At 44.5% G+C, this 12,442-nt stretch overlaps 2 protein-coding genes across 5 annotated transcripts in view; both read right to left on the bottom strand.

The window, feature by feature from the left end:
* The window catches only part of ARHGEF9 (Cdc42 guanine nucleotide exchange factor 9), a 312,209-nt gene that overhangs the window by 138,051 nt on the left and 161,716 nt on the right, over positions 1-12,442 (bottom strand). The window contains exon 1 of one of the 4 annotated variants that reach the window (XM_019715753.3): positions 11,855-11,992. The exons of 2 other annotated variants lie outside the window; for them this stretch is intronic. In XM_019715753.3, the coding sequence (XP_019571312.1) occupies positions 11,855-11,863 (9 nt within the window). In that variant the 5' untranslated portion in view covers positions 11,864-11,992. Of the gene's footprint in view, positions 1-11,850; positions 11,993-12,442 lie in introns of those variants that run through there. One more of the 4 variants, XM_019715752.3, reaches the window with a different exon arrangement.
* LOC141569538 (uncharacterized) lies at positions 12,037-12,216 on the bottom strand. The gene has a single exon (XM_074323196.1). It carries the CDS (start codon positions 12,214-12,216, stop codon positions 12,037-12,039), a length of 180 nt encoding a protein of 59 aa, XP_074179297.1.

Below are 12,442 nucleotides of genomic sequence, written 5' to 3'. Positions count from 1 at the left end.
ACATAACCAGATAAATCTACAAAGAGCAAACCTCCAAATAGGGGATGAAAGGCCATAGAATCTAGGGCCACTCTTCTGTATTTGGCAAGGCCTCTTATGCATCCCAGGATGATATATCTGGGTAGACTTACCCTAAGTCAAATAGATGCATATGAATTGCTAATTAGTGGTTCAACGCCAACCTAGCCAGAGTAGTATAGTGGGATCTGCCTAGTATTCTCTGCTATCTTGACTAACTTTCATAACAAAACCTAAATAGAAGTAAATTGCAGGCCACTTACCCAAGCCTCTTAGTATGGGTGGGTTGATAACAGCTATCTTGATGTACTATGCTCTTTCTAGCAAACAACTGCTTTTAAGAGGCAGCACTGATCTGAGTCAATCAAAGCAATTCCCTAAGTTTCCTTAGCCATAAAAATGGGGAGAATAATCCCGGTCTTGCTCACTTCATAGGGTTGCAGGGGAAAGACCAATGTGGCAGTAAGACTATACAATAGTCCATATCTTCTCACCCTAGCCCCGGAGCAATGAGAATTTTCCAAACAAAATGATGCAGATAAAAGTGAAGAGTGTATATTTGTTCTAAGTAGGTCATTTGTCAAGAGCCTGCTATTAGGTTGGTACAAAAGTAATTGTGGTTTAAAAAGTTTAAAACTGCAAAACCTGGGCCGGCCCAGTGGCTCAAGTGTTTGGAGCACCATGCTCCTAACACCGAGTTCGCCGGTTCAATTCCCACATGGGCCAGTGAGCTGCGCCCTCTTCTACAGCTAAGATTGTGAACAACGGCTCTCCCTTGAGCTGGGCTGCTGTGAGCAGCCAAAGGTCTGCGTGAGCTGCCGCGGGCTGCTTGTGCTGCCGTGAGCTACAGTGTGCTGCCATGAGTGGCCAGTGGCCAGCGTGAGCAGCCGGCAGCCGGTGAGAGCTGCCATGAGCTGCTATGAGCTGCTGACCAACCACTGGCAACCGACTGCCTCAGCCGGTGGGAGCGAAAGGCTCATAATACCAGCATGGGCCAGGGAGCTGTATCCTACACAACCAGCCTGAGAAACAATGGCTTGAACTGGAGTGGGGGGTGAGGCGGAAGAAGGGGAAAAAAAAATTGCAAAACCACAATTACTTTTGCACCAACCTAATATTTCTAACACAACTCTTAATCATATCATGAAAATCCAGTAATGTTCATCACAAATTCTAGCCAAGGACCTGGGGGCCAAAAATTGGTTTTTAATTGCCAAGTGCCTAGGTGGTTCTGGCTTGATGGACTTGAGAAGGCACTAAATAAAAACACAATTAACTTTGGCTTTCTTCCAATCTCCTTTTTTAGCTTTGCAGGAGATAAGGAGAGAGAGAAAGCTAGTCTGCTATTCACAGCAACATGTGTGTGGCCAGGTGGGGGAATGGAGCTGAGGGTAAATAAAAGGAAGCTTCTTATAAAGAACAAATCCCAGCTTCCCACCAAGAATGGAAGACATGGGTTGGGTCACAGAGTTTCTACCCTTCCATGCTGGGTATAACAGTGCTCCATGCTGTGATGGAGAGACAATGGGATTTGTGCAAGGTCAACCAGCGACTGAGTTCATATTTGCAGCCCTTCTTTATTGGCATCTGTCTTTCATTAATGAAACCTTTACAGAGAGCCTATCAAAAGTCAGGCCCCTACACTGTGGCAGTCACCCAGAGATTGCTGCTTCAGAGAGTTCACACAGATCAGCCCCAATTAACAGAGAAGAAAACCAACTCAGAGGCTAAGTGACTTGCCCAAGGTCACAGGGCTAAAAAATGACAAATTATTAGTTCAGTGACCCTTTGCTTTCCATCACATCATACAGGCTTCCTTCACCACTCCTGAAAGACAAGAGCAGCTTGCAAGCCACATGGGGCTAGCAAATCACATCCCTGCAAGGCAATGGTCTAACTTCTGTACTACGACAAACACATTGTTTCCTTGGGAGAGTCCTTTCTCTTCTGGGCCAAGTTCTCTAGCCTTTACAATGAAGGAATCAGACTCACGACAGCTGCAAAACCCCTTTTCTAGAAGATATAGCTGTCCAGAATTACCTTAAATGGCACTGTAACTTCCAGAGCTTGAGCCCCTATCAACCACTGTATGACAAGGCTTTGAGCTTCATTTTTCTCTTCTGTAAAATGAAGATAATCCCTGCCCTGCCTACTTTACAGGGCCACAGAAAAGATCAAGTGAGGCAATATGCAAAATCCAGTATGAAGTATTCAAGAGGGAGAGTCAAGAATAAAGTGAGCATCCACCATCTACAGTTGCTTTTCTCTAAATTCAAGTAGAGAAACTATCTATGTATGTTCTGTCCAATAAATCTTCCTGAATCCTCCTGAGCAGTTCAACCTGGATTCTCAAGAAAAGTACCTCAGCGGTTGCCAATGTTGAAATGAAGTTAATAAATCCCTCCACTCCCTTTGGGCTGTAACCACAAAGCAGTTTCATCATTTTGCCTTTCTTCTGAGCCCTTCCACCATGCCAGGCCTATCACAGCCTCTTTGTGGGACACCTGGCTCCCCCATGCCTCTTTCAATGCCAAAGCACCCACTGCCCAGCTCTCCTGCCAAGAGCAGGGTTCACAAAGAGGAGGAAGGCAGTGGGCGGAGGAGAGGCTGTGGGAGGTACAGCTAAAAGTAGCAGCTGCCTTTAGGCACCACACTCTGTGGGGGTGGGGGGTGGGCTCTCAGCACATCCTTCCTGCAGCCAGATGGGAATGGAGGTGCATGGTTTCCCCTCCTCTAATGAAGGCAGGCAGACAGAGAGATCAGAGCTGCCAGAACCATTCCCAGAACTGTCTTCGGAAGCTCAGTGCTGGCCTACTCTGGGCCCTGAGGGCAGATGGCCCTAGCAGCACAGGGCTGCATCCAGGCCTCCCTGCCTCAGGAGAATATAGTCTGCAAGAAATTCTGTGCTCCCCCCACTGCCATCTCAATGCCTGGCACCCAAGGGCTGCTGACAGGCCTGCTCCCCTCCAGGAGGTTACAGAATACTCTTGTTCTCCCAGCCTCTCTGTCAGCTCGCATTCTCCAACTAAGCCTGAGAGAGCACTCAGGTATCTGATCCAGCTGGGGAAGCATAGAGCCAGCACCCTATAGCAGAAATAGTGGGTTAAAAGAGGCAAGGGCTCGATTTGAGGAGTTAGATCCCAGGCCCATCACTGCAACCTTAGACAAGTCCCTTTCCCCTTCAGTGTCTTAGTTTACTCGCTTGTAAAATAGGAAGAGGAGAGGCATGCTGCAGATCTCCAAGGTACTCTAATCTCTGCCTCTATATGCTTCTCTGTGAATCCTGGCCACTTAAATGAAAGCTCCCCGTTCCCCAATCCAAGGCTGTCCTATCTTCCAAGCAGTCTGGCTGAGCTGGTCACAGCCATCACCACTCTCCTAATTCCCATTACCCTAATGACTAAGGTTTACATTAGCAAGATAGTTACCCAGAACTCCTCCACCTCTGTCCTAGGCCCATTTCAACTAGATTAGTTCTGCTTTTTTCCTGTTTTATATAGAAGCTTCTGGCTCAAATTTCATTCGAGAACATGAGTCTTCTATTGAATCCAGAGCTCATTCTAGTGACATGAACTGAGGCCTAGTGGGGAAGGGGCTTGATCAAGTTCTGGCAGCAAGGTAGTTCACAGCTTGCTCCCAGGGGTCCCAAGGCCATTACCAGTGTTTTTTACTCCTTCTGAAGGGCTGCCTTCTATATGCTCTTCTTCTGTCATGCACGCACAACTTTCCCTGTTCTCTGATATCAACTCTTGACTTTGATGCTCAAAGACCAAACGCCCAATTCCTGTCAGGGGCCTAAAACTAGCACAGAAGAGTGATGAAGGCAAAAAAGAACTTAGCTCAGACACAGCCCTCCCTTAACCTTTCCCTTTCCTCCAGGTTTCCCCTTTGCTCCTTTCCTCAAAGTTTCCTCCTGAGTTCTACCTCCGTTAGTGGAACCCCTTCACTTCCCAAAGTCACGACCACATTCTGACCACACAGTCGACTATGCAGGCTACACTGAAAGAACTGCAAGATGTGGTGTCAAAAGGCCTGGCTGGGTTTTAGGCCAAGAACTACCACTTCCTGACTGTGTGACCTTGAGTAAGTCACTTAATTTCTCTATGCCTCAGTTTCCTCAACTACTTCCAGTTTTGGGGGAGGAGACAATGAAATAACTAGGGAACTTTAATTGTTGAAATTCTTATTAACAGTAGTAGTATTAACTAAATGAACGGCTGCTTAAAATACTGCCGGAAGGGGCTCTGGGCTGTCAAAGCAGACAGCCCCTTGCCTCCTAGGCTTTCCCAGAACTATGAGGTGGGCATTTTATCTATAAGAGGCAATTCTCAGTTATCCATACAACATGTCTCTTTAACAAATGCTAAATCCCAAACTGTCATCCACTTCCACTCAGCTCACTGTAGGGCCCCCTTCCCTGCTGGCAGCTAGTGTGCGTTCAATGAATACAACCTATAGTTCAGTTGTTCTAGAAGAAACCTAAGTCAAAAATAGGAAGGCAATTCTATTACCCCCTACATCACCCTCTGCATTCCAAACTTGCTGAAAGGGATCTTTAGATTACCTGATAGCTTTGAATAATAATATTCTTAATAATTTTGATCATTAGTATTAATCACAAAGTAAGCACAGATCATTAGAGCTCGGAGAAATCTTGGAAGCTATCTAACCCACCTAACCATATTTTGCAGATTAGGAAACCAAATTTCACAGCGGAGAAGTAATTTACCCAAAGTCACCCAGCAAATAAACAGAATCTTCCCCACTAGTATAGTAAACACGTAGGAACTGACTTTTTTTCTTGAAGGATTCAAAGAATCCCACAGCTGATAACTTAATAAAATAAAATTTAAAAAAAAATCCAAATAGGTCCCCAGACTGTTCACTCTCCACGGCTGAGTCCTCCTTTTTAGAGTGGGCACAAGCCCCTAGAATTTGTCAAGGCCCCCACAATCCTAGAATAAAATTTCACCATCTGTGAAGCCTGCCTATTCACGTGTGCAGTAAGCCAGATTCAGGCTGAGCTGACATTTCCTTTGAACAGAGCAGTCATTCTCATTCCTGGCTGAATATTCCCGTCACCTCAGGGAGCTTTTAAAAAATACTGATGCCAGGGCCTCACCATGACCAACTCAATCAGATCTCCCTCAGAGATTCTGGAAACTGTTGTTAATCTTATTAAATCCCCAGGTGATTCCAATGTGCGGCCAGGACTAAGAACCACTGGGTTAATGGAAACAGCTCAGCCAACCAAGGGAAACATGCAGAGTTTCCTGAACTCTTTGTATATTGTTTTAAAGCTTTATCTATGCTGTCCTGCTTTTCCAAAGAGGGAAAAGAAACTGGTACACAAAATGTACAGTTGTAGCACTGACCCTCAGGCGAATTCTGGACCCAGTTAAGAAACATATGAGTTTGTGGGTATTGAAAGAAAACAGGGAACCCTGGAGCCTGCAACATGATTTACCAGGAGTAAGATGCCAAATGACTCATACTCCTTCTGATGATGTCACCAGCTTGGTTGGTAGATGATTGCTATGAACCTAGTATACATCTTGACGTCTACGAAGGATACAAGTCTATCAGGCCACGTTATCCTCATTAACACATTGGTAGGAGATGATGGTAGAGCCCAGTGGATTCTGCACTGATTGACCAGATATATACAAAAATTAACAGGTTCCAAGAGGCAGCTCTGGTGAGATACCAGAGGAGCTAGTATTAACCTCATCACATCGAACATTTCCTGAATGATACTTACTCAGTTTTCAAATTATGCAATGCTAGAAGAGTGTTAATGTTTCATGGCTTGAAAAAAATTAACCCCCTCCAAAAAAAATGCTACAATAGACCAACCAAAGAAAATAAAGTTTCACTGATGCAATGCTAGAACGGACTCTAATTTGTTGCACGATATGAAGAAAAAATTTTAAAACCCATGAAAAGCTGGAATGGACTAACCAAACAAAATAAAATTTAATGAGTTTGCTTCAAAAGTCCAATTTCACAAGAAAGTAGAGGACTGGACTAGACAGCAAAGAGTTTGAGTCTATAGCCCAAAAGGCTAAGACAGTGGCTTTTCACCCTGGCAGCACATTTGAAACACCTCAGGAGCCTTAAATTTAAAATTAAAAGAAAAAAATCTGCCAGGGACCAAACCCATGCTAATTAACTCCCAGAGTGAGGACCTGGAATGGGTATTTAAAAAACTCCCCAGCTGATCTGAATTTCAGTGAGGGTTAAAATCCAGTACAAGGCTGCATTATTAGATATTTCACAGACAGATCTAAGTCCCTTTGTACTTGATCCTGATCAGGTGGCACCTGAGTAGCATGATCATTTCTGGGCAGCACATTTTTAAAGAAATATAGAAAAATAAGAGTGCTTCCAAAGGAAGGACAATTATATGAAAACTGCAGTTCCTTCAAAACATTCTATAGTTTAAGCTTCATCAATTCACACTGCCTTTCTCCTTGAAGATCTGAAATAGTGAGTTTTCATAAGACTAAAGGGAATGCTGATGTATAGTCAAGATTAAAAGGCAGCCCTCAGTTTTTCCTCGCTGTCTCTGAGACTGTTTCTGATTAGTTCACTCATTTATTCTTTTCTTTAGATTTCACATATAAGTGAGATCATATGGTATTTGTCTTTCTCTGTCTGACTTATTTCACTTAGCAAGGTGAGGGGATTAGAAAGCACAATTGGTAACCACAAGATGGCCACGAGGATACGAAAATCAATTTGGGGAATGTAATCGATAATGTTGTAAAGATTTTGTAGGGTATCCGATGGACACTGGTCTCATTAAGGAGATGGCTGTGTGCGATGTCAGAGGGGTAATAGATGGGGGAGGGGGGTTATCACTTTGTGAGGGATATACATGATAAATGTCTATTACATTGTTTTGTACACCTGAAACTAACTAACTAACTAACTAAATAAATAAATAAATAAATAAAAGATTAAAAGGCAGCACTTTCTTAAAGAATTCTGTGCAAAACTGCTATACAAATGAATGGTATGAAAAAAACTAAAAATATAAGTGAGTAGCTGAGGAAGTCAGTATGACTTCAGGGGATACTCACATGCCTCTCTCCACCTGACTCAATTCAGCTTCACACTAGCTGGGAATGATCAACTCTGACTCTCCCTCCTCTGTCTGAAAAGCAGACCCACTCTCATCCCACCAATCTCTCTGACCTTCCCTCATCTGTAAAACTGGGAATAACAATCATCTCTCCCCACTTCACAAGGCTGATGTGACGCCCAAAATTAGGATGTGAATGAAATTGCTTTGTAAACACTATAGGCCCATGCACTGACAAGGGATTATTAATACTGCCATTATAGGACTGTTTCCTGAGTCTTCTCTGTCTTCTGGGTCCTTCTCCCTTCTAGTGTTTCCACTTTGTACTTCTGTGCCAGGACAAAGCACAATGAACTAAATACTCTTGAGAGGTAGACCCACCTAATGACAGGAGACACTCTGGGCAGATATCAGAAGAGCTAAGCTTTGATCAAGGATTCTTGGAAAGGAAGAGACTCAGTTGGCCTAGAACAAGTTGCAAAGCTAGAAATAAGAGCTAGAGAGTCTAAGATTCTCTATCTCCATCCCACTGGGGCTGGATCCAGATGCTTCGTGGGAGGTCTTCTGAGGAGGCAGTTATTTTGGGAGAATAGGCTCAATTCCCACTCATATCCCTGTCCAAAGCAAGCACTCCACAGGCCAAGGGGAGCAGAGGCCAAGATGGCAGACAAAGGCTAGGAGGAGGACATGATTTGGCACCATCCCTGCAACTGCCAGAGTGTACCCTCCAGTCACAGCCAAGCATTCTCAATCTGGGCTTCACCACAGGGCAGAAGAGCACCTCACCCACAGGCTCACTGGGATCCCTCAGCTCCCTAGCTACTTAATCTCTCCCTCTCTCTCTCCCTCCCTCCCTTCCTCCCTCCCTCCCTCCCACTCTCTCTCTCTCTTTCTCTCTCTCCCCCCCACCCATGACAGAATGTGAGCCAGGGCTGAAACCCTCTTCACTAGTCCCACAATTAAAATGGCATTCCCAATTTGTCCAGCCTTTCCTATCAAAAACTACTTAGAGACCAACAAAATAGAAACAAAACCACCCAAATCCTACACTGCAGCTAGGCTGGGCAGAGGCTCCCTAAGCCACAAACAATATTGGGGCACACTGCACAAGCAGAGGCTGCAGGTTCTCACAAATAGAAGCTGTCTCAATGGGGAAAAGCATTGTTCAGTTTGTTCCCACCACACTACCCCTTCAATTCCTCCTTGCCTCAGCCAAAAATCAGAGTGAAAAAAATATATTTTTCTGGGCATGCAAACCTCTTCTACTAAACTGGGTTGTGTAATGGCTCATTTAATCTTAAGGAGAAGGCAGTGACTGGAGAGGGATTTGAATCCAGGTTTCCAATAAACAGCCCCCATGGTTGGGGCAAGGCTAGGCTCTGGATGCCTTCTGTGGACATGATTTCTACGCATTTCTAGGCAATGAGGATCTTGCCCTTTCTATGTCCTCTCCCCCAAAGCATCTCTCCAAGTCCTGTTGGGCTCAAGCCCCCTTTCTCCAGAGGCCTTGGTGCCTGGACTTTTAAAGGGTGGGCGCTGGAGCTCAGCAGGAGCTGGGTGATGCAGGGGTTGCTAGGATACCAGTTGAGGTCATTTTCTTGAATACCCTGGTGGGGATCTGGAAGCCAAAATTCCCAAACTGGAATTTTGCCCCTCTTAGTAGCAAAAGATATCCTCTACCCAAAGGAGTCAGGGAGGGGGGGAAATAAATAAGGAACTTTGTTGGGAAAAGTTAGGACAAATCAGAGCGGAAAAGCCCTCTTCTTTCTTACCTACCTACTTACAGAAGGGAGAGGAGGCTGTATCAGGGGAGGGAGGAAAGGGAGAAGGAGGAAGATGAAGAAAAGAGGCAGGAGAGTGAAGGAAAAAACCCCTCAAAATACACAGGATTCTTACTCCTCTGGCTGCATTTTTCATTTTCTCCCACTCTTCTCTTTTTGCATACCCTCACAAGTCTGAAGGAGAAATACCAAACCTTTAGGATTCACACAAGTAAAAAGTCACACTGCCAACTTTGATTCTCTACTCCCCAAACTCCCTTTTAGCTGCTCTAGGATGGCCTGCCATCTGGCTAGCAACATCCCCTTATTTGCCTAGAGATAAATTAATCTAAAAAACGCTTACCCATTCCGCCAGCTAAATTACTGATGGAAGGGCTCATTCAAGCTACCCCTTTCGTGTGAGGGGTTGTGGGGTCAGCAGGATGATTGATAGGGGGAACACCCATCCATCCTAGCACCAGTCAAATCCTTACAGTCTCTAGCACAAGGAGGCCATTCAGAACTGTGGAACTCAGTGCATGCCCTTCTGTTTTTCCTCATTCCTAGCACAACCAACCCCCATACACATTCAGGAGTATAGACTCACCCCCACACACACACATACACATAGAAGGGTGTGCACACACACCCACAAACATACTGTCACACCACCTACACACATACATTTCCAAAGGCTTTCTGCCAAGGACCTGTCAGGCACCCAGTCATAAAGGCTGTGGCATTTCATGACACTACTTTTTCATAAACCTAGCTCAAAGACCAGCTTTAAAGAACGCTTCTCCCCTTAGTGGGGAAAAATTCCATTGTTGTAGTAGTCTTCTTCCCATGGTAGCTAGGTGAAAAATCTCTTAGGTAAAACGAGTTTCTCCAGATACCAGCAACCAGGTATTTCACTCCCACCTCCCATCACTCCTTGATTAACATTTCATTTTCCTTTTCACTTGTCTTTACAGTTCATCCCCCTCTGATTTCAAGTGCCTATGGGCACCCAAAATCACAGAATCCAAGAACTTAGAGGTCACCTATTCTAACCATCCCAAAATGTCAATGTCACAGGAAATCCCAAACCCACTGAGAAGGAAAAAAAATTACCCAAGGTCAAACAGCCACTGAACAGAAAGCACCCAGGTCTTTAGTGCCCAGCCTAGAGCCTTTCCTCACTCTTCAATGCGGTCTCAAAACACAGTGCCCAGTCAAAATATAAACTTATTTTAGATAATATTGCTGGAGTTAAGGGGGGGGGTCTCACGAGAGTCTCTTTGCCAAGAAACACGTTCTCAGTTCAACCCAGGCAGCCCCCACAAAAGGACAAAAGAGTAAATAAGAATCGATGCCAGCAGACTTCCCAGATCATGCTAACACCTTGGTACCAACCGAATAAAAAAATCAGCTTCTCATCCACGCCGAGCTAACAAGAGCACACCTCGAGACTCAAAACCTCTTCTGACGCCATTAAATAATACTCTGGGTCCTGAGGGTTAGGACCATTTCAAGAGCCCCCTTCACAGCCCCTCTCCTTTCATAATCAGTTCCACAGAGATTAAAAAACAGACATGGAACTTGACAGCACAATGCCAGCAAATTTGCACATCACACATTTGCAGCCACTCACATGGGTGTAGGGGGAACATGCGTGTGGATGGCTATGCGCCCTGATTCATTCCTACGTGAGCCAGAAATGGCACTATTTCAAGTCAGGTAAGCAATGGAATGAGGAAGACCTGCCTACATCAGCAGGTGGGGGAGGAGGAAAAACACGTATTAAGCACATTGGCGTCAGAGACTTTTTTTCCCTGGCTTTGCCAAGAGCTTCCTCAGGGGAAACCGAAATATGAAAATAATGACGGCAATAATAACATCAACTACCACCACTACCATCTGATACAGACATGCAAATATATGTCAAATTGGAATGTTGTTTCTAGCTCATGATTTCCGGAGCTCTCACCCCATTCCATCTAGACTTTTTGGGAGGTGATAGGGGGTGCTCAAAACTCTACTTAGCAAGACACATACTTTAATTTTTTTTATGGGAATCTTTCAATTAAAGATACCTCTGACCTTAAAGAACAAACAAGGAAGCAAACAAAAACCACCACTTTCTCATTAGCACTAGCAAGTTCTGTTTAAAATATAGTTCAAGAACATCATTGCAAATGAGATTATCCCAAAGAGGCATATCCAAATACTATTATTCTCACAGTGGGTGAAGAGCTGGCTTTTGTTTTTTGGAGGACACACACAGAAAATCCCCAAACTCAAATCCAGGAGTACAGTCTTTTGAAAAAGGAACCCAATAACAGCTCGTCAATGTCTTCTCTTGCCAATTCATAAAGATCAGAGAACGCTTTTTATGTCCCATTCCATGATTCCAAAGAAACTGACATTTAATACTTTAAGAAATATTTCAAAGGTGGCTTCCTTCCAAATTGGAAACTGTGAACCCTGGACAGCAAATTGAGATTCAAAGGACAGTCATCAACTGCCAGCTCAATGCACCCCCCCCCCCAAGATCACTTCTCAAAATCTCCCTTCTCTATAGAGATTAGAGAATCATTTCCCCTAAATTCATTCCTTCTATTAATTTTTGTCTCTCTAAACATCCAGTGCAAGACTCTTTCCTAAGATGCCAAAAAATCCATCATGCTCTTCCCACAAACCTCTTTACCCCCCAAAAAAATAAACCAAACGCACTCCTGATAGCAAGAGAGAAATTTTGATTAAAATTCCCTGATGAAATGTAAAGGTAGTTTTCAAGAAAATTAGTTGACAAGATACCACAAACAGCAAAGCCACTGTTTAAAGACACAGATTGCTCCGCGAACATGACATAAATGGAGAATGCACAAACACATGCACACTTAAATAGAAAGCATTTATCAACAATTTTACTCAAGCTATAAGCAACTACACTCACAGCATACTTAAAAGACATCACAAAAGATTTAGGGAGAGATAATATACCAACGTCATACATATCACAGCGAGGCCATGTTGAAGCTCAAAACGTTTTCCCCCCTGAGTAAGAAAGCTTGCTTTCTCTCCCTCTCTTTCCCTGTCTCTGACTGTCTCTCTTGATTTTTTTGCTTGGTGGTTCTCTGGATGAAATCAAACCGAGAGTTAGAAACAGCTCAGGTAGCTGGACTCCATTCAGCGCGTTCCCAGGAAAAACATGAGTATGACATTGACAAGCAGGAGGACTACAATCACGGCAAAAACGACTACAGTTTGCACATCCAGGGTCATGGTGCAATGCAGAACACTGTAGTGTTCCAGGTGGGGGGCCGGCAGATTGGGAGATGTCAGTCTCTGTTCTGTCAGACTGTCCATACAGCCACCATGCTAGAAAGGAGAGGAGGAAGTCGGGTGGTTAGGGAAAGGGTTGGGTTTGGCGCCCGAGTTTGGTATGGGGGGAGGGGGGATGGGGACAGGGGAGCCTGCTTCCCCCCTTTTCAGGATTGATCTGATCTTTCTTCCCTAGCTGAGAAATCTTAGCTTGCGCTGAAGTCGGCAGAGTCCAGCATTCTCTCTCGGGCGCCACGGAAAAGGCAAAATC

Source organism: Rhinolophus sinicus, chromosome 18 (assembly GCF_057876585.1).
Source record: "Rhinolophus sinicus isolate RSI-liver-muscle chromosome 18, RSI-T2T, whole genome shotgun sequence".
NCBI classification, from domain to species: Eukaryota; Metazoa; Chordata; class Mammalia; order Chiroptera; family Rhinolophidae; genus Rhinolophus; species Rhinolophus sinicus.
The sequence above is the reverse complement of the archived record's forward strand: the minus strand, read 5'-3'. Positions and strand labels throughout refer to the sequence as shown.

Excerpts from the sequence above, each read along its gene's own strand:
- LOC141569538 (XM_074323196.1), bottom strand. The coding sequence starts at position 12,216 with ATGGACAGTCTGACAGAACAGAGACTGACATCTCCCAATCTGCCGGCC.